This window comes from Chiloscyllium punctatum, chromosome 42 (assembly GCF_047496795.1).
Source record: "Chiloscyllium punctatum isolate Juve2018m chromosome 42, sChiPun1.3, whole genome shotgun sequence".
NCBI lineage: Eukaryota > Metazoa > Chordata > Chondrichthyes > Orectolobiformes > Hemiscylliidae > Chiloscyllium > Chiloscyllium punctatum.
The window spans coordinates 48,295,092-48,316,500 of NC_092780.1; the positions used below are offsets into that span (position 1 = coordinate 48,295,092).

At 55.7% G+C, this 21,409-nt stretch overlaps 1 protein-coding gene across 2 annotated transcripts in view; it reads left to right on the forward strand.

Moving 5' to 3' along the window:
• The window catches only part of kcnh6a (potassium voltage-gated channel, subfamily H (eag-related), member 6a), a 557,988-nt gene that overhangs the window by 231,593 nt on the left and 304,986 nt on the right, over positions 1–21,409 (forward strand). For both annotated transcript variants that reach the window (XM_072561924.1, XM_072561925.1), the window contains one exon: positions 4,672–5,094. In XM_072561924.1, coding sequence (XP_072418025.1) covers positions 4,672–5,094 — 423 coding nt within the window. The remainder of the gene's footprint in view (positions 1–4,671; positions 5,095–21,409) is intronic.

Genomic DNA, 21,409 nt, shown 5'->3' on the forward strand with positions numbered 1-21,409 from the left:
GACAATACCACTAACAGACCGTTCTACTAACAGACATTCCCAGGAACAGACAATCACACAAAAAGACAATCCCACTAACAGACAATCCCACTAACAGTCAATCCCATTCACCGTCAATCCCACTAACAGTCAATCCCACTCACCGTCAATCCCACTGACAGTCAATCCCACAGACATTTCCACTAACAGTCATTCCCAGGAACAGACAATCCCACTAAAAGACAATCCCGCTAACAGTCAATCCCGCTCACATTCCATCCCACGAACAGTCCATGCCACGAACAGTCCATGCCACTAATGACAATCCCAGGAGCAGTGAATCCCAGGAACAGTACATCCCACGAACAGTCCATCCCACTAACAGTCCATCCCACTAACAGTCAATCCCAGGGACAGTGAATTCCACGAACAGACATTCCCACTAAAAGTCTATCCCATTCACAGTCCATCCCATGAACAGTTAATCCCATTAATGATAATACCACTAACAGAAAGTTCCACTATCGATCCCAGGTACAGACAATCCCACAAACAGTCAAACCCACGAACTGTCAAACCCACGAACAGTCAAACCCATGAACAGTCAATCCCACGAACAGTCAATCCTACTAAAGGACGATCCCACTCACAGTAATTTCTGGTCACAGTCAATCCCAGTCACCGTCCATCCCACGAACAGGCAATCCCACTAACAGAGAATCCCACGGACAGACATTCCCATGAACCAACATTCCCAAAAACAGTCAATCTCACAAACAGAAAGCAACCCCACGGACAGTAAATTCCATCCACAGTAAATCCCACTAACAGTCAATCCCACTAACAGTCAATCCCACTAACAGACAATCCCACTAACAGACAATCCCACGAACAGACATTCCCAAAAACAGTCAATCCCATCGGCAGATAATTCCACTAACAGTCAATCCCACTCACAGTCAATCCCAGGAACAGACAATTCCATGAACAGACATTCCCACTAACAGTCAATCCCATTCACAATCCATCCCAAGAACAGTCCATCCCACGAATGACAATCCCACTAACAGAAAGTTTGACTGACTGTCAATCCCATGAACAGTCAATCCCACAAACAGACAATCCCAGGAACAGTGAAACCCACGATCAGACAATTCCAGGAACAGTGAATCCCACAAACAGTCAATCCCATGAACAATCAATCCTACGAACAGTCAATCCCACTAACAGTCAATCCCACAAACAATCACAGGAACAGTGAATCCCACGAACAGACAATCCCACAAACAGGCATTCCCACTAACAGTCTATCCCATGAACAGTCAACCCCACTCACAGTCAATCCCACAGTGAGACATTTCCACTAACAGTCATTCCCAGGAACAGACAATCCCACTCACAGTCCATCGCACTAATGACAATCCCAGGAACAGACAATTCCATTAACAGACAATCCCTGTAATGGTCAATCCCAGGAACATTCAATCCCACTAACAGTCAATCCCAGGAATAGACATTTCCATGAACAGATATTCCCACTAACAGTCCATCCAACGAACAGTCCATCCAACGAACAGTCCATCCCACTAATGACAATCCCACTAACAGAAAGTTTCACTGTCAATCCCAATAACAGTCAATCCCATGAACAGACAATTCCACGAACAGTCAATCCCACTAACAGTCAATCCCACTAATAGTCAATCCCACTCACAGTCAATCCCACTCACAGTCAATCCCACTCGCAGTCGATCCCACTAAAGGACAATCCCACTAACTGACATTTTCACTAACAGACATTTCCATTTACAGTCAATGCAACTAAAGGACAATCCCACTCACAGTCATTTCCGGTCACAGTCAATCTCACGAATACGCAATCCCACTAACAGACAATCCCATGAACAGACATTCCCAAAAACTGTCAATCTCACGAACAGATAGTTCCACTAACAAGCAACCCCACGGACAGTAAATCCCACGAACAGACAATCCCACTAACAGACAATGCCATGTACAGTCAATCCCACTCACAGTCAATCCCAATAACGGACAATCCCACTAACAGACAGTTCCACTAACAGTCAATCCCACTAATAGACAATTTCACTAACGGACAATCCCACCTTCAGCCAATCCAACTAAAATACAATCCCACAAACAATCCATCCCACGAACAGTCCATCCCACTAATGATAATTCCAGGAGCAGTGATCCCAGGAGCAGTCAATCTCAGGAACAGTCCATCCCACGAACAGTCAATCCCACAAACAGACAATCCCAGGAACAGTGAATTCCACAAACAGACATTCCTATTAACGGTCCATCCCATTCACAGTCCCTCCCACAAACAGTCAATCCCATGAACAATCAATCCCACTAATGACTATCCCACTAACAGAATGTTTTACTAACAGTCAATCCCACGAACAGTCAATCCCAGGAACAGACAATCCCAGTAACAGACAATCCCATGAACAGTCAATCCCAGGAACAATCCCAGGAATAGGCAATCCCAGTAACAGTCAATCCCACTAACAGCCAATCCCACGAACAGTCAATCCCACGAACAGTCAATCTAACTAAAGGACAATCCCACTAACAGAGAATTCCATTAATAGACATTCCCACGATCAGACATTCCCCAAAACGGTCAATCTCACGAACATATAGTTCCACTAACAAGCAAGCCCAGAGACAGTAAATCCCAATCACAGACAATCCCACTCACAGTCAATCCCACTAATGGACAATCCCAGTAACGGACAATCCCACTAAAAGACAATCACACAAACAGTCAATCCCATGAACAATCAATCCCACTAATGACTATCCCACTAACAGAATGTTTTACGAACAGTCAATCCCACGAACAGACATTCCCACTAACAGTCTATCCCATTCACAATCCATCCCATGAACAGTCCATCCCAGAAATGACAATCCCACAAACAGAAAGTTCCACTGTCAATCCCAAGAACAAACAATCCCAGTAACAGTCCATCCCCGTCACACTCCATCCCTCTCACAGTCCATCCCCCTCACACTCCATCCCCCTCACAGTCCATCCCCCTCACAGTCCATCCCCCTCACATTCCATCCCCCTCACACTCCATCCCCCTCACAGTCCATCCCCCTCACACTCCATCCCCCTCACACTCCATCCCCCTCACAGCCCATCCCCCTCACAGTCCATCCCCCTCACAGTCCATCCCCCTCACAGTCCATCCCCCTCACACTCCATCCCCCTCACACTCCATCCCCCTCACAGTCCATCCCCCTCACACTCCATCCCCCTCACAGTCCATCCCCCTCACACTCCATCCCCCTCACACTCCATCCCCCTCACACTCCATCCCCCTCACACTCCATCCCCCTCACAGTCCATCCCCCTCACACTCCATCCCCCTCACAGTCCATCCCCCTCACACTCCATCCCCCTCACAGTCCATCCCCCTCACTGTCCATCCCTCACAGTCCATCCCTCACAGTCCACCCCCTCACACTCCATCCCCCTCACACTCCATCCCCCTCACAGTCCATCCCCCTCACACTCCATCCCCCTCACACTCCATCCCCCTCACAGTCCATCCCCCTCACTGTCCATCCCTCACAGTCCATCCCTCACAGTCCACCCCCTCACACTCCATCCCCCTCACACTCCATCCCCCTCACACTCCACCCCCCTCACAGTCCATCCCTCACAGTCCACCCCCTCACACTCCATCCCCCTCACACTCCATCCCCCTCACAGTCCATCCCCCTCACACTCCATCCCCCTCACACTCCATCCCCCTCACAGTCCATCCCCCTCACTGTCCATCCCTCACAGTCCATCCCTCACAGTCCACCCCCTCACACTCCATCCCCCTCACACTCCATCCCCCTCACACTCCACCCCCCTCACAGTCCATCCCTCACAGTCCACCCCCTCACACTCCATCCCCCTCACACTCCATCCCCCTCACACTCCATCCCCCTCACAGTCCATCCCTCACAGTCCACCCCCTCACACTCCATCCCCCTCACACTCCATCCCCCTCACACTCCATCCCCCTCACAGTCCATCCCCCTCACAGTCCACCCCCTCACACTCCACCCCCCTCACACTCCACCCCCCTCACAGTCCATCCCCCTCACAGTCCATCCCTCACACTCCATCCCCCTCACACTCCATCCCCCTCACACTCCATCCCCCTCACAGTCCATCCCCCTCACAGTCCATCCCTCACACTCCATCCCCCTCACACTCCATCCCCCTCACACTCCATCCCCCTCACAGTCCATCCCCCTCACAGTCCATCCCTCACACTCCACCCCCCTCGCAGTCCATCCCCCTCACAGTCCCTCCACCTCACACTCCACCCCCCTCGCAGTCCATCCCCCTCACAGTCCATCCCCCTCACAGTCCATCCCCCTCACACTCCATCCCCCTCACACTCCATCTCACTCAGTCCATCCCACGAACAATCAATCCTATGAACAGACAATCCAACAGACATGCAATCTCACTGACACTTGGTCCCATATGTACTTGATCCCACCAACACTTGATCCCACCAACAGCCAACCCCACCTGTATTCAGTCCAATGAACCCACCACCCATCTGATGCTCAGTTCTCCTGTGTTTTCTGATCTCAAGGAAGGACAGGACACCAACAGTAATGCCTTTTGTTTTATTCCCTCAACAGGTCGTGGTAAGAGTTTTAGGTTAAAACTTCCATCTCTTCGCACGATGACCTTAAGCCAACAGTCTCTGGCCAAGGAGGGTTTTGATGCAGGGATTGATGACCAGTCTGACAGGGTCTCCTTGGCCATGAAGGATTTCCGAGGCCCCTTGAGTGAAAATCCCACGCAGCCTGAGCAGGAGGCCCTGATTGAGCTGGGGGATAAAGCAGCTGCTCAGACTGTCCCTGAACCCTTGGGCCAATCCCCCACCAGCCAGGAACAGGAGCGGCACGAGTCACATCTTCATGGCAGCAGCAGCAACAAACTGACCCATGCCCAATCCCAGGACAGTTTCCACAGCATCAGGAGAGCCTCTTCCGTCGACAACATTGAGCAGATGAGAAGCAATTTCGAGAAGAAGCTCAGGGAGAAAAGAATAAATTCAGGTGTGGAAGGAAGATCTCAATTTTCAATAGTCCTAAAGGCCAAGTGTTGTAAAAATTAAATGATGATGGAGTTCAGTTCAATATTGAATGTCGGACCAGCACAGTTGAAGTTCTGTCTTCCCCATTCACTGCCTGCACTGTTCCTGCATATAATACCTGGGCACAAATCAACTGCACCCATGGTTTAGGTCAAAACACAATCTCACCCAGAGTGTTTGATGGAGGAAGTGCTGAGGGAACTTTACTTTCAATTTAAAAGTAGAGTAGACTTTACTTTCAGTTTTGAAGAGTAGAGGGAGTTTTGCTCTGCATCTAACCCCATGCTGTACCTCTCCCGAGACGGTTTGATGGGTACAGTGTAGGGTTTAAAAGAGTAGAGAGAGCATTCCCCTGTATCTCATCCCATGCTGTCCCTGTCCTGGGAGTGCTGGACAGGGACAGTGTAGAGGGAGCTTTGCTTTGTGTCTAACCCTGTCCTGGGAGTGTTTGATGGGGAATACATGAAGGGAGCTTTACTATTTATCTGACCCTGTCTTGGGAGTGTTTAGTGGAGACAGTGTTGAGGGAGTTTTTACTCTGTATGTAACCCTGTGCAGTTCATTCTGGGAGTGTTTGATGAGGAGCTGTACTTTCAGATTCACAGAGTAGAGGAAGCTTCACTTAGAATTGAAAGGAGTAATGTGGGGTTTCTACTCAGTCTCTAGGTGGGCCGTCTGTTCCCATACTGACCAGCATCCCATTCCTGGTGAAGGGCTTTTGCCCAAAACATTAATCCTCCTGCTCAGCTTTTCCAGCACCACTCTCTTGATTCTGAGCTTAATTCCTCACTTTCACCTAACGTCCCATCCAGAGCCACGCCTCCCCCCCTCCCCCTTTCCCTGTATTGCCCATGGCTGATCCACCCTGACCTGCACATCTTTGGACTCCGAGAGTAAACCTGAGCACCTGGAGGAAACCCACACAGACACAGGGAGAATGTGCAAACTCCACACAGACAGTCACCCAAGGCTGGAATTGAACCCAGATCCCTGATGCTGTGAGGCAGCAGTGCTAACATAGATCTTTGAAAGTTGCCACTCAGGTGGATCGAGCTTGTAAGAAGGCCTATGGTGTATTATCGTTCATTAGCAGAGGGATTGAATTCAAGAGTCGTGAGGTGATGTTGCAGCTGTACAGGACCTTGGTTAGGCCACATTTGGAGTACTGTGTGCAGTTCTGGTCACCTCACTTTAGGAAAGATGTGGAAGCTTTGGAGAGGGTGCAGAGGAGATTTACCAGGATGTTGCCTGGAATGGAGAATAGGTCGTACGAAGATAGGTTGAGAGTGCTAGGCCTTTTCTCATTGGAACGGCGAAGGATGAGGGGTGATTTGATAGAGGTTTATAAGATGATCAGAGGAATAGATAGAGTAGACAGTCAGAAACTTTTTCCCCGGGTACAACAGAGTGTTACAAGGGGACATAAATTTAAGGTGAAGGGTGGAAGGTATAGGGGGGATGTCAGGCATAGGTTCTTTACCCAGAGAGTTGTGGGGGCATGGAATGCGCTGCCTGTGGGAGTGGTAGAGTCAGAATCATTGGTGACCTTTAAGCAGCAATTGGATAGGTACATGGATAGGTGCTTAAGCTAGGACAAATGTTCGGCACAACATCGTGGGCCAAAGGGCCTGTTCTGTGCTGTATTGTTCTATGTTCTATGAGCCACCGTGCCAGTCATGCATAGCCATCATGTGGAGATGCCAGCGTTGGATGGGGTGGGGATGTGGGGAGGGGGTGGACAAGGTCAGAAGTCATACAACACCAGGTTATAGTCCAACAGGTTTATTTAACATAGAACAGTACAGCACAGAACAGGCTCTTCATTCCTCAGTGTTGTGCCAAACTTTTATCCTACTCTAAGATCAGACTGAACTACATCCCCTTCATTGTACTATCTTCTATGTGCCTATCCAAGAGTCACTTAAATGTCCCTAATGTCTCTGACTCTACTACCACCACTGGCAGTGCTTTCCATACACCCAACACTCTCTGTGTAAAGAACCTCCCTCTGACATCTCCCCTAAACCTTCCTCCAATCACCTTAAAATTATGTCCCCTCATGATAGACATTTCCACCCTGGGAAAAAGTCTCTGGCTATCCACTCTAAATATGCCTCTTATCATCTTGTACCCCTTTATCAAATCACCTCTCGGCTTCCTTGCATCTCTGCAGAAACCTGATGTCTGTGTCGATATGTGCAATCTTCCCAGAGATCCTCTCCTCTTCAAGCTGGTGTCAATGATGGGGTGGGGTGGGCAAGGTCAGAAGTCACACAACACCAAGTTATAGTCCAACAGGTTTATTTGAAATCGCAAGCTTTCAGAGCGCTGACCCTTCCTCAGGTGATAGTGAAGCGACTGTCCAGGCACAGACTTTATAATCACGGAGATCAAAAGATCATAGAAACAGTGTGAGTGGAGTCTAGATTAGAGTGGTGCTGGAAAAGCACAGCAGGTCAGGCAGCATCCAAGGAGCAGGAAAATCAACGCTTCAGGCAAAAGCCCTTCATCATTCCTGACCTGATCTGCCTGACCTGCTGTGCTTTTCCAGCACCACTCTAATCTAGACTCTGATCTCCAGCATCTGCAGACCCCACATTTGCCTTAGTCTGAGTGGAGTGTCAATAGGCCAAAGAATAGCTTTCTGCAGGTGATCAAAAGTAAATACGGAAACCCACACAAGTCGTCCTGCAACCCAGACCACACTGTGAGACTCTGTTGTCACACCTCAGATGCACTCCTCATCCACCAGCGCCACAGCAGGTATTGTAACCTCAAAATCAAGACTGAGTCCATATTCTCAGCTTGTGCTCAGGAGATGGTAGACCAGCTAGGAGAGACTGCCAAACAGACAAGGCGATGGAACTACACCAGCTAGGTGCACACCAAGAACAGGAAACTGGAGAAATTTGGCATCACCACCAGCAGTAACCAAGTCTCCCCCAGTACCACAGTTGAAAGCATGACCAACATGGAGAGATCCATCATCAACGTGTCTGTCCACCCCCTTCAACCAGACAAAGTTCTCAACCGAGGGCTCAATTTCTGCCTCAGAACCAAAATGGTCTGGTGGCAGATCCAAAGGGATTCATCAGGCGAACGAGGCTCCAGGAATTCTTCCACAAACCCCACGGTATTATTAGTGAGCACAATGAGACAACCAGCAAACTGGAATGGTCAGCAGAGAGATCCATGGTGTAGCGACCAAAGAGGAAGGAGTCGAATTGGACCCTTCTGGAAGGGCACTGTCCCAGGATGCTCAACCCATCAGGAAATGCATTAACACCCAATTCATCAGTCACACTCCCAAGATAGCACAGAACATCATCTGAACACAACGCAACACCATCTATGCTCTCAGAACTAATTATAACATTGTCATCAAACCAGCAGATAAAGGAGGAGCCATTGTCATTCAGAATAGAACAGATTTCTTCAAGGAAGTGTACTGACAACTGAACAACCAGGAACACTACAGGCAGCTACCGGCCGATGTGACCAAAGAGCACACTCGTGAACTAAACATATTGCTCAGGACTTTGGATCCAGTCCTTCAGCGTTCCCTACACGCCCTCATCCCATGTACTTCTTGCATAGGTGAGTTCTACTGCCTTCCGAAGCAACACAAAGCCAACACCCCAGGACGTCTCATCGTATCAGGGAAATGGGATTCTGTGAGAGAATCTCTCTGGCAATGTCGAGGGCATCTTGGAACCCATTGCACAGGGGACCCCCAGCTTCTGTCACAACATTACGGATTTCTTACAGAAGCTCAGCACCCACGGACCAGTCGAACCGGGAACATTCCTCGTCTCTATGGATGTTCCGCACTCTACACCAGCATTGCCCACATCGCAGCAACAGCCTCAGTACTCAACACCAACAACTGCCAATCTCCAAACACCATCCTACAACTCATCTGCTTCATCCTTGACCATAGCATTTTCACCTTTGACAACCAGTTCACCATCCAGACACACGGAACAGCCATGGTAACCACATTTGCACCCCAATATGCCAACATTTCCATGCGCTGGTCTGAACAAGATTTCTTTGCTGTGTAAGACCTCTGACCAGCAGGTCTTACACAGGTATATTGATGATGACATTTCCTTCCTCTGGACCCATGGTGAGGAGTCACTCAAATAACCGCACTGATATGAACGAGATTCATCCCACCATCAAACTCACCATGGCCTATTCTCTATTCTCCGTCTCATTCTTGGACACATGCATCTCCATCAAGGATGGGCACCTCAGCACCTCTACTGCAAACCCACGGATAACCTCACGATGCTGCACTTCTCCAGCTTCCACCTGAAGCATGTTAAAGCAGCCATCCCCGACGGACAAGCCCTACGCATACACCGGATCTGTTCAGATGAGGAGGAACGTGACGGGCACCTGGAAGTACTCAAGGATGCCCTCGTAAGAACAGGGTGCAATGCTCAACCCATCGACCGTCAGTTCTGACATGGCCCCCTCAGGAAGCAGACACAAGACACGACAGATAGGGTACTCTTCATTGTCAAGTACTTCCCCGGAGTGGGGAAACTGCATGATCTTCAGTATGTCATCAATGATGACGATCATCTCACCAAGATCATCCATACACCTCCACTTCTCACATTTAAACAACAGCCAAACCTTAAACAGACTGTCATTCACAGCAAACTGCCCAGCCTTCAGGACACCATCAACCACAACATCACACAACACTGTCATGGCAACCATTGCAGGACATGTCATAGTGTTGACACAGATAGCACCGTTATCCATGGGGACACCACCCACCATGTAGGCAGCAGGTACTCATGTGACTCGGCCTACACTGTCTATCTCATATGCTGCAGGCAAGGATGCCCTGAGGCAGGGTACATTGGCAAGACCAAGCAGAGGCTATGAAAACAGACGAATGGACACCGTGCGATACTTGCCAGACAGGGGTGTTCCCTCACAGTCAGGGAACACTTCAGCAGTCAGGGACTTTCAGCCTTTGAACTTCAGGTGACTGTCCTCAAAGGCAGCCTTCGAGATTGACAACACAGAGTCACCGAGGAGAAATTGTTCACCAAGTTCCGAATCCATGATGTTCATGTCATGTGACATGTGACCCCACCACACGGCTCTGTTTCTGTAGAATCGCTCTTCTTGTCCTGTTTTGACACCATCACCTCGATAACTTGTTATGACCTCTCTACCTTAATTAGTTTGTACAGTTTTGGATTACTTGTAACTTAGACCCTCGGCACGCGACTCTTCAACCCAGCATGTTATCCAGCAGTTTGGTTTGACTCCAGCACCACCTTATTTTAATATTTTATATCTGTTTCTACTTCAGTTAATCAGACTGTAGGTCATCGCTTCACTTGTTATTAGAATTAGAATTTATTGTCATATGTCAAAAGAGTTGTAAATGGTCCTACCATGGTGCCTATAATCTCAGAAGTCATGATAAAAACACAGGTTACAAAATTAAGTAAGTTAAGTAAATATAGGACACAGCAGTTGACCATTTGCTCACACTGTCTGACAACCCTTGGTCACATCCAGAGAGGAACTAGTCAGCCTGTCGACACTCCACCCACAGCGTTTGGATGATCTTTTGATCTCTGTGATTATAAAGTCTGTGCCTGGGCACACTCTTCACTATCACCTAATGAAGGGGCAGTGCTCTGAAAGCTTGTGCTTCCAATTAAACCTGCTGGACTATAAGCTGGTGTGACATGTATATACTTACCAATGAGAAGAGTGAGCTTTACTGAGCTTTACTAACACCATGCTGTCTCTGTCCTGGGAGTGTTTGGCGAGGACAGAGTAGAGTAAACTTTATTTTGTATCTAACCCTGTGCTGTATTTGTCCTGGGACTTTTTGATGGGAACAGTAGAGGAAACTTTACGTTCAGTTTACAAGAGAAGTAACTTTAAGTTTAGGAGAGTTGAAGGAGCTTTACTTACAACTGTAAAGAGTAAAGGGAGCCTGCCTTTCCATCTAACCCCATCTGACCCTGCCTGGGGATATTTGGTTGGTAAAGTGTTGAGGGACTTCTGCTTTCACATTAAAAGAGTAGACGATGTTGAGTGTCTGACCAACCCCAATCTGACCCTGCCCTGGGAGTGGTTGAGGGGACTAGTGTAAGGGGAGCTCTATCCTTCATCTCAACTTGTGCTGCACACTCTCTGGGTGCTGCCCGGTCTCAAGATGTTGCCCAGTCTGGGTGCTGTCCTGTCCCCAGGTGCTGACCAGTCTCTGGGTGCTTCCCTGACTCAGGGTGCTGTCCTGACTCAGGGTGCTGTCCTGACTCAGGGTGCTGCCCTGTCCCTGGGTGCTGCCCTGTCCCTGGGTGCTGCCCTGTCCCTGGGTGCTGCCCTGTCACGGGGTGCAGCCCTGCCCCTGGGTGCGGTCCTGTCCCTGGGTTCTGTCCTGTCTCTGGGTGCTGTCCGGGCTCTGAGTGCTGTCCAGTCGTTGCAAAATGTCCTGTCTCTGGATGCTCTCCCGTTTCTGGGTGCTGTCCTGTCCCTTTGTGCTTTCCTGTCCTGGATGCTGTCCTGTCTCTGGGTGCTGTCCTGTCCCAGGGTGTTGTCCTGTCCCTGGGTGTTGTCCTGTCCCTGGGTGTTGTCCTGTCCCAGGGTCCGTCCTGTCCCTGGGTGCTGTCCTGTCCCTGGGTGCTGTCCTGTCCCAGGGTCCGTCCTGTCTCTGGGTGCTGTCCTGTCACTGGGTGCTGCCCTGTCCCTGGGTGCTGTCCTGTCCCAGGGTGTTGTCCTGTCCCAGGGTGCTGCCCTGTCCCAGGGTGTTGTCCTGTCCCTGGGTGTTGTCCTGTCCCTGGGTGTTGTCCTGTCCCTGGGTGCTGTCCTGTCCCAGGGTGTTGTCCTGTCCCTGGGTGCTGTCCTGTCCCTGGGTGTTGTCCTGTCCCTGGGTGCTGTCCTGTCCCTGGGTGCTGTCCTGTCCCAGGGTCCGTCCTGTCCCTGGGTGCTGTCCTGTCCCTGGGTGCTGTCCTGTCCCAGGGTCCGTCCTGTCTCTGGGTGCTGTCCTGTCACTGGGTGCTGCCCTGTCCCTGGGTGCTGTCCTGTCCCTGGGTGTTGTCCTGTCCCTGGGTGCGGTCCTGTCCCTGGGTGTTGTCCTGTCCCTGGGTGCTGTCCTGTCCCTGGGTGCTGTCCTGTCCCTGGGTGCTGTCCTGTCTCTGGGTGCTGTCCTGTCCCTGGGTGCTGTCCTGTCCCAGGGTCCGTCCTGTCCCTGGGTGCTGTCCTGTCCCTGGGTGCTGTCCTGTCCCTGGGTGCTGTCCTGTCCCAGGGTCCGTCCTGTCCCTGGGTGCTGTCCTGTCCCAGGGTCCGTCCTGTCCCTGGGTGCTGTCCTGTCCCTGGGTGTCTCTGGGTGCTGCCCTGTCCCTGGGTGCTGCCCTGTCACGGGGTGCACCCCTGCCCCTGGGTGCACCCCTGCCCCTGGGTGCGGTCCTGTCTCTGGGTGCTGTCCTGTCTCTGGGTGCTGTCCTGTCCCTGGGTGCTGCCCTGTCTCTGGGTGCTGCCCGGTCACTGGGTGCTGTCCTGTCCCTGGGTGCTGTCCTGTCCCTGGGTGCTACCCTGTCCCTGGGTGCTCTCTTGTCTCAGGGTGCTGTCTAGGCTCTGAGTGCTGTCCTGTCCCTGGAAGCAGTCCTGTGTCTGGGTGTTTTCCTGTCCCTGGGTGCTGACCTGTCCCTGGGTGGTGTCCTGTCCCTGGGTGCTGCCCTGTCCCTAGGTGCTGTCCTGTCCCTAGGTGCTGCCCTGTCCCTGGGTGCTGCCCTGTCCCTAGGTGCTGTCCTGTCCCTAGGTGCTGCCCTGTCCCTGGGTGCTGCCCTGTCCCTAGGTGCTGTCCTGTCCCTAGGTGCTGCCCTGTCCCTAGGTGCTGTCCTGTCCCTGGAAGCAGTCCTGTCCCTGGGTGTTGTCCTGTCCCTGGGTGCTGTCCTGTCCCAGGGTCCGTCCTGTCTCTGGGTGCAGCCCTGTCCTTGGGTGCTGCCCTGTCCATGGGTGCTGCCCTGTGACTGGGTAATGTCCTGTCTCTGAGTTCTGTCCTGTCCGTGGGTGCTGTCCGGGCTCTGAGTGCTGTCCAGTCGTTGGAAGCTGTCTAGTCTCTGGATGCTCTTCCGTTTCTGGGTGCTGCCCTGTCCGTGGGTACTGTCCTGGCCCTGGGTGCTGCTCTGTGTCTGGGTGCTGCCCTGTCTCTGGGTGCTGCCCTGTCCCTCGGTGCTCTCCTGTCCTTTGGTGCTGACCTGTCCCTGGGTGCTGACCTGTCCCTGGGTGCTGTCCTGTCCCTTGGGTGCTGTCTGGGCTCTGAGTGCTGTCCTGTCCCTGGAAGCAGTCCTGTGTCTGGGTGTTTTCCTGTCCCTTTATGCTGTCCCGTCCCTGGGTGCTGCCCTGTCCCTGGGTACTGTCCTGTCCCTTGATGCTGTCCTGTCCCTGTGTGCTACGCTGTCTCTGGGTGCTGTCCAGTCTCTGGGTGCTGTTCTGTCCCTGGGTGTTGTCCTGTCCCTGGGCGCTGTCCTGTCCCTTGGTGCTGTCCGGGCTCTGAGTGCTGTCGTGTCCCTGGGTGCTGCCCTGTCCCTAGTTGCTGTCCTGTCCCTGGGTGCTATCCTGTCTCTGGGTGCTTCCCTGACTCTGGGTGCTGATCTGTCCCTGGGTGCGGTCCTGTACCTGGATGCTGTCCTGTCTCTGGGTGCTGTCCTGTCCTTTGGTGCTGTCCTGTCCCTTGGTGCTGTCCTATCCCTGGGTGCTGCCCTGTCCCTGGGTGCTGTCCTGTCTCTGGGTGCTGTCCTGTCCTTTGGTGCTGACCTGTCCCTGGGTGTTGTCCTGTCCCCGGGTCCGTCCTGTCTCTAGGTGCTGCCCTGTCCCTCGGTACTGCCCTGTCACGGGGTGCACCCCTGCCCCTGGGTGCGGTCCTGTCCCTGGGTGTCTCTGGGTGCCGCCCTGTCCCTGGGTGCTGCCCTGTCCCTGAGTGCTGCCCTGTCCCTGGGTGCTGCCCTGTCCCTCGGTGCTGCCCTGTCACGGGGTGCACCCCTGACCCTGGGTGCCGTCCTGTCCCTTGGTGCTATCCGGGCTCTGAGTGCTGTCCTGTCCCTGGGTGCTATCCGGGCTCTGAGTGCTGTCCTGTCCCTGGGTGCTTCCCTGTCTCTGGATGTTGTCCGGTCTCTGGGTTCTTTTCTATCCCTGGATGCTGTCCTGTCCCTGGGTGCTGTCCTCTCTCTGAGTGCTGTCCTGTTTCGGGGTTCTGCCCTCTCTCTTTGTGCTGCCCTGTCTCTGGGTGCTTTCCGGTTTCTGGGTGCTGTCCTGTCCCTGGGTGCTGTCCAGTCTCCTGGGGCGGTCCTGTCCCTGGGTGATGTCCTGTCCCTGGATGCTGTCTGGTCTTTAGTGCACCCCTGTCCCTGGGTGCTGTCCTGTCCCTGGGTGCTGTCCTGTCTCTGGGTGCTGTCCTGTCTCTGGGTGCTGTCCTGTCCCTGGGTGCTGTCCTGTCTCTGGGTGCTGTTGTGTCCCCGGGTGCTGTCGTGTCCCTTGGTGCTGTCCTTTCCCTAGGTGCAGTCCTGTCCAAGGGTCTGTCCTGTCCCTGGGTGCTGTCCTGTCCCTGGGTGCTCTCCTGTCTCAGGGTGCTGTCTGGGCTCTGAGTGCTGTCCTGTCCCTGGAAGCAGTCCTGTGTCTGGGTGTTTTCCTGTCCCTTGGTGCTGTCCTGTCCCTTTATGCTGTCCCGTCCCTGGGTGCTGCCCTGTCCCTGGGTGCTGTCCTGTCCCTGGGTGCTGTCCTGTCCCTTGGTGCTGCCCTGTCTCTGGGTGCTGCCCATCCCGGCGGACTGTCCAGTCCCTGAGTACTGCCCGGTCACTGGGTGCTGCCCGGTCACTGGGTGTTGTCCTGTCCCTGGGTCCGTCCTGTCCCTGGGTACTGTCCTGTCTCTGGGTGCTGCCCTGTCCCTGGGTGTTGTCCTGTCCCTGGGTCCGTCCTGTCCCTGGGTGCTGTCCTGTCTCTGGGTGCTGTTCTCTCTCTGGGTGCTGTCCTCTCTCTGGGTGCTGTCCTGTTTCGGGGTTCTGCCCTCTCTCTTTGTGCTGCCCTGTCCCTGGGTGCTTTCCGGTTTCTGGGTGCTGTCCAGTCTCCTGGGGTGGTCCTGTCCCTGGGTGCTGTTCAGTCACTTGGTGATGTCCTGGCTCTGAGTGCTGTCCTGTCCCTTGGTGATGTCTAGGGTCTGAGTGCTGTCCAGTCTCTGGGTGCTGTCCTGTCCCTGGGTGCTGTCCAGTCTCTGGGTGCTGACCTGTCCCTGGGTGTTGTCCTGTCCCTGGGTACTGTCCTGTCCCTGGGTGCTGTCCTGTCCCACGGTCCGTCCTGTCTCTGGGTGCTGCCCTGTCCCTGGGTGCTGCCCTGTCCCTGGGTGCTGCCCTGTCACGGGGTGCACCCCTGACTCTGGGTGCTGTCCTGTCCCTGGGTGCTACCCTGTCTCTGGGTGCTGTCCGGTCTCTGGGTGTGCCCTGTCACTGGGTGCTGCCCTGTATCTGGGTGCTGCCCTGTCTCTGCTGCCTGTCCCTGGGTGCTGTCCTGTCCCTGAGTTCTCTCCTGTCTCTGGGTGCTGTCCGGGCTCTGAGTGCTGTCCAGTCGTTGGAAGCTGTCCTGTCTCTGGATGCTCTCTTGTCCCTGGGCACTGTCCTGGCCCTGGGTGTTGCCCTGTCCCTGAGTGCTGCCCTGTCCCTGGGTGCTGTCCGGGCTCTGAGTGCTGTCCTGTCCCTGGGTGCTGTCAGGGCTCTGAGTGCTGTCCTGTTGTTGGAAGCTGTCCTGTCTCTGGATGCTCTCCTGTTTCTGGGTGCTGCCCTGTCCCTGGGTGCTGCCCTGTCCCTGGGTGCTGCCCTGTCCCAGGGTCCGTCCGGTCTCTGGTTGCTGTCCTGTCCCTGGGTGCTACGCTGTCTCTGGGTGCTGTCCAGTCTCTGGGTGCTGTTCTGTCCCTGGGTGCTGCCCTGTCCCTGGGTGCTGCCCTGTCCCAGGGTCCGTCCTGTCTCTGGTTGCTGTCCTGTCCCTGGGTGCTATCCTGTCCCTGGGTGCTGCCCTGTCTCTGTCTGCTGCCCATCTCTGGGTGCTGCCCTGTCACTCGGTGCTGCCCTGTCCCTGGGTGCTGCCTGTCCCTTGGTGCTGTCCTTTCCCAGGGTCCGTCCTGTCTCTGGGTGCTGTCCTGTCCCTGGGTGCTGCCCGTCCCTGGGTGCTGCCCTGTGACTGGGTGCTGTCCTGTCCCTGGGTGCCGCCCTGTCACCGGGTGTTGTCCTGTCCCTGGGTGCTGTCCTGTCCAAGGGTCCGTTCTGTCTCTGGGTGCTCTCCTGTCTCTGGGTGCTCTCCTGTCCCTGAGTGCTCTCCTGTCTCAGGGTGCTGTCTGGGCTCTGAGTGCTGTCCTGTCCCTGGAAGCAGTCCTGTGTCTGGGTGTTTTCCTGTCCCTTGGTGCTGTCCTGTCCCTTTATGCTGTCCTGTCCCTTGGTGCTGTCCTGTCCCTGGGTGCTACGCTGTCCTTTGGCGCTGACCTGTCCCTGGGTGTTGTCCTGTCCCTGGGTGCCGTCCTGTCTCTTAGTGTTGTCCTGTCTCTGGGTGCTGTCCTGTCCCTTGGTGTTGTCCTGTCCCTGGGTGCTGCCCTGTCCCTGGGTGCTGTCTGGTCTCAGGGTGCTGTCTGGGCTCTGAGTGCTGTCCTGTCCCTGGAAGCAGTCCTGTGTCTGGGTGTTTTCCTGTCCCTGGGTGCTGCCCTGTCCCTGGGTGCTCTCCTGTCTCAGGGTGCTGTCTGGGCTCTGAGTGCTGTCCTGTCCCTGGAAGCAGTCCTGTCTCTGGGTGTTTTCCTGTCCCTGGGTGCTGTCCTGTCCCTTTATGCTGTCCCGTCCCTGGGTGCGGCCCTGTCCCTGGGTACTGTCCTGGCCCTGGGTGCTGTCCTGTCCCTGGGTGCTGCCCTGTCTCTGGGTGTTATCCTGTCCCTGGGTGCTGTCCTGTCCCAGGGTACTGTCCTGTCTCTGGGTGATGTCCTGGCTCTGAGTGCTGTCCTGTCTCTGCGTGCTGCCCTACCCCTGGGAGCTGCCATGTGCCAGGGTACTGTCCTGTCTCTGGGTGATGTCCTGGCTCTGAGTGCTGTCCTGTCTCTGCGTGCTGCCCTACCCCTGGGAGCTGCCATGTCCCTGGGTGCTGTCCTGTCTCTGGGTGCTGTCCTGACCCTATGGGCTGTCCAGTCTCTGGGTGCTGCATGGTCCCAGAGTGCTGCCCGGTCTCTAGGTACTGTCCAGTATCTGGGTGCTGCCTTGTCCCTGGTTGTGCCCTATCACTGGGTGCTGCCCGGTCACTGGGTGCTGTCCTGTCCCTGGGTGCTGTCCCGTCCCTGGGTGCTGCCCTGTCCCTGGGTGCTGCCCTGTCCCTGGGTGCTGCCCTGTCCCTGGGTGCTGTCTGGTCTCAGGGTGCTGCCCTGTAATTGGGTACTGTCCTGGCCCTGGGTTCTGCCCTATCTCTGGGTGCTGCCCGGTCACTGGGTGCTGCCCTGTCCCTGGGTGCTGTCCTGTCTCTGGGTGCTGTCCTGTCCCTGAGTGCTCTCCTGTCTCAGGGTGCTGTCTGGGCTCTGAGTGCTGTCCTGTCCCTGGAAGCAGTCCTGTGTCTGGGTGTTTTCCTGTCCCTTGGTGCAGTCCTGTCCCTTTATGCTGTCTCGTCCCTGGGTGCTGTCCTGTCCCTTTGTGCTGTCCTGTCCCTGGGTGCTACGCTGTCTCTGTGTGCTGACCAGTCTCTGGGTGCTGATCTGCCCCTGGATGCTGTCCTGTCCTTTGGTGTTGACCTGTCCCTGGGTGTTGTCCTGTCCCTGGGTGCCGTCCTGTTCCTTGGTGCTGTCCAGGCTCTTAGTGCTACCCTGTCTCTGGGTGCTTCCCTGACTCTGGGTGCTGTCCTGTCCCTGGGTGCTACCCTGTCTCAGGGTGCTTCCCTGACTCTGGGTGCTGTTCTGTCCCTGGGTTCTGTCCAGTCTCTGGGTGCTGATCTGTCCCTGGGTGCTGTCCTGTCCCTGGGTGCTGTCCTGTCCCACGGTCCGTCCTGTCTCTGGGTGCTGCCCTGTCCCTGGGTGCTGCCCTGTCCCTGGGTGCTGCCCTGTCACGGGGTGCACCCCTGACTCTGGGTGCTGTCCTGTCCCTGGGTGCTACCCTGTCACTGGGTGCTGCCCTGTCTCTGCTGCCCTGTGACTGGGTAATGTCCTGTCTCTGAGTTCTGTCCTGTCCGTGGGTGCTGTCCTGTCTCTGGGTGCTGTCCAGTCTCTGGGTGCTGCCCTGTCCCTGAGTGCTGCCCTGTCCCTGGGTGCTGCCCTGTCCCAGGGTCCGTCCTGTCTCTGGTTGCTGTCCTGTCCCTGGGTGCTGTCCTGTCTCTGGTTGTTGTCCTGTCCCTGGGTGCTGTCCTGTCCCTGGGTGCTGTCCTGTCTCTGGGTGCTGTCCTGTCCCTGGGTGCTGTCCTGTCCCTGGGTGCTGCCCTGTCCCAGGGTCCGTCCTGTCTCTGGTTGCTGTCCTGTCCCTGGGTGCTGTCCTGTCTCTGGGTGCTGTCCTGTCCCTGGGTGCTGTCCTGTCCCTGGGTGCTGTCCTGTCCCTGGGTGCTGTCCTGTCCCTGTGTGCTACGCTGTCTCTGGGTGCTGTCCTGTCCCTGGGTGCTGTCCTGTCCCTGGGTGCCGTCTTGCCCCTTGGTGCTGTCCGGGCTCTGAGTGCTGTCCTGTTGTTGGAAGCTGTCCTGTCTCTGGATGCTCTCCTGTCCCTGGGTGCTGCCCTGTCCCTGGGTGCTGCCCTGTCCCAGGGTCCGTCCTGTCTCTGGTTGCTGTCCTGTCCCTGGGTGCTACGCTGTCTCTGGGTGCTGTCCAGTCCCTGGGTGCTGTTCTGTCCCTGGGTGTGGTCCTGTCCCTGGGTGCCGTCTTGCCCCTTGGTGCTGTCCGGGTTCTGAGTGCTGTCCTTTCCCTGGGTGCTGCCCTGTCTCTGTGTGCTGTCCTGTCCCTGGGTGCTCCGCTGTCCCTGGGTGCTGCCCTGTGACTGGGTGCTGTCCTGTCCCTGGGTGCTGCCCTGTCTCTGGGTGCTGTCCTGTCCCTGGGTGCTCCGCTGTCCCTGGGTGCTGCCCTGTCTCTGGGTGCTGTCCTGTCCCTGGGTGCTCCGCTGTCCCTGGGTGCTGCCCGTCCCTGGGTGCTGTCCTGTCCCTGGGTGCTGTCCTGTCCCTGGGTGCTGTCCTTTCTCTGGGTGCTGTCCTGTCACTGGGTGCTGTCCTGTCTCTGGGTGCTGCCCTGTCTCTGGGTGCTGCCCTGTCTCTGGGTGTTGTCTTGTCTCTGGGTGCTGCCCTGTGACTGGGTGCTGTCCTGTCCCTGAGTGCTGCCCTGTCCCTGGGTGCTGCCCTGTCTCTGTCTGCTGCCCATCCCTGGGTGCTGCCCTGTCCCTTGGGTGCTGCCCGTCCCTGGGTGCTGTCCAGTCTCTGGGTGCTGTCCTGTCCCTGGGTGCTGTCCTGTCCCTGGGTGCTGTCCAGTCTCTGGGTGCTGTCCTGTCCCTGGGTGCTGTCCAGTCTCTGGGTGCTGTCCTGTCCAAGGGTACTGTCCTGTCTCTGGGTGCTGTCCTGTCTCTGGGTGCTGTCCTGTCCCTGGGTGCTGTCCAGTCTCTGGGTGCTGTCCTGTCCAAGGGTACTGTCCTGTCTCTGGGTGCTGTCCTGTCCAAGGGTGCTGTCCTGTCCAAGGGTACTGTCCTGTCTCTGGGTGCTGTCCTGTCTCTGGGTGCTGTTCAGTCCCTTGGTGATGTCCTGGGTCTGAGTGCTGTCCTGTCTCAGCGTGCTGCCCTACCCCTGGGAGCTGCCATGTTCCTGGGTGCTGTCCTGTCCCTAGGTGCTGTCCTGACCCTGGGTGCTGTCCTGTCCCTAGGTGCAGGGTCCTGTCCCTGGGTGCTGTCCTGTCCCAGGGTGCTGTCCTGTCCCTGAGTGCTCTCCTGTCTCAGGGTGCTGTCTGGGCTCTGAGTGCTGTCCTGTCCCTGGAAGCAGTCCTGTCTCTGGGTGTTTTCCCGTCCCTGGGTGCGGCCCTGTCCCTGGGTACTGTCCTGGCCCTGGGTGCTGTCCTGTCCCTGGGTGCTGTCCTGTCTCTGGGTGCTGTCCTGTCTCTGAGTGCTGTCCTGTCCCAGGGTACTGTCCTGTCTCTGGGTGATGTCCTGTCTCTGCGTGCTGCCCTACCCCTGGGAGCTGCCATGTCCCTGGGTGCTGCCCTGTCCCTGGGTGCTGTCCTGTCCCTTTATGCTGTCCAGTCTCTGGGTGCTGCATGGTCCCAGAGTGCTGCCCAGTCTCTAGGTACTGTCCAGTACCTGGGTGCTGCCTTGCCCCTGGTTGTGCCCTATCACTGGGTGCTGCCCGGTCACTGGGTGCTGTCCTGTCCCTGGGTGCTGTCCCGTCCCTGGGTGCTGCCCTGTCCCTGGGTGCTGCCCGGTCACTGGGTGCTGTCCTGTCCCTGGGTGCTGCCTTGCCCCTGGTTGTGCCCTATCACTGGGTGCTGCCCGGTCACTGGGTGCTGCCCTGTCTCTGGGTGCTGTCCTGTCCCTGGGTGCTGCCCTGTCCCTGGGTGCTGCCCGGTCACTGGGTGCTGTCCTGTCCCTGGGTGCTGTCCTGTCCCTGGGTGCTGTCCTTTCTCTGGGTGCTGTCCTGTCACTGGGTGCTGTCCTGTCTCTGGGTGCTGCCCTGTCTCTGGGTGCTGCCCTGTCTCTGGGTGTTGTCTTGTCTCTGGGTGCTGCCCTGTGACTGGGTGCTGTCCTGTCCCTGAGTGCTGCCCTGTCCCTGGGTGCTGCCCTGTCTCTGTCTGCTGCCCATCCCTGGGTGCTGCCCTGTCCCTTGGGTGCTGCCCGTCCCTGGGTGCTGTCCAGTCTCTGGGTGCTGTCCTGTCCCTGGGTGCTGTCCTGTCCCTGGGTGCTGTCCAGTCTCTGGGTGCTGTCCTGTCCCTGGGTGCTGTCCAGTCTCTGGGTGCTGTCCTGTCCAAGGGTACTGTCCTGTCTCTGGGTGCTGTCCTGTCTCTGGGTGCTGTCCTGTCCCTGGGTGCTGTCCTGTCCAAGGGTACTGTCCTGTCTCTGGGTGCTGTCCTGTCCAAGGGTGCTGTCCTGTCCAAGGGTACTGTCCTGTCTCTGGGTGCTGTCCTGTCTCTGGGTGCTGTTCAGTCCCTTGGTGATGTCCTGGGTCTGAGTGCTGTCCTGTCTCAGCGTGCTGCCCTACCCCTGGGAGCTGCCATGTTCCTGGGTGCTGTCCTGTCCCTAGGTGCTGTCCTGACCCTGGGTGCTGTCCTGTCCCTA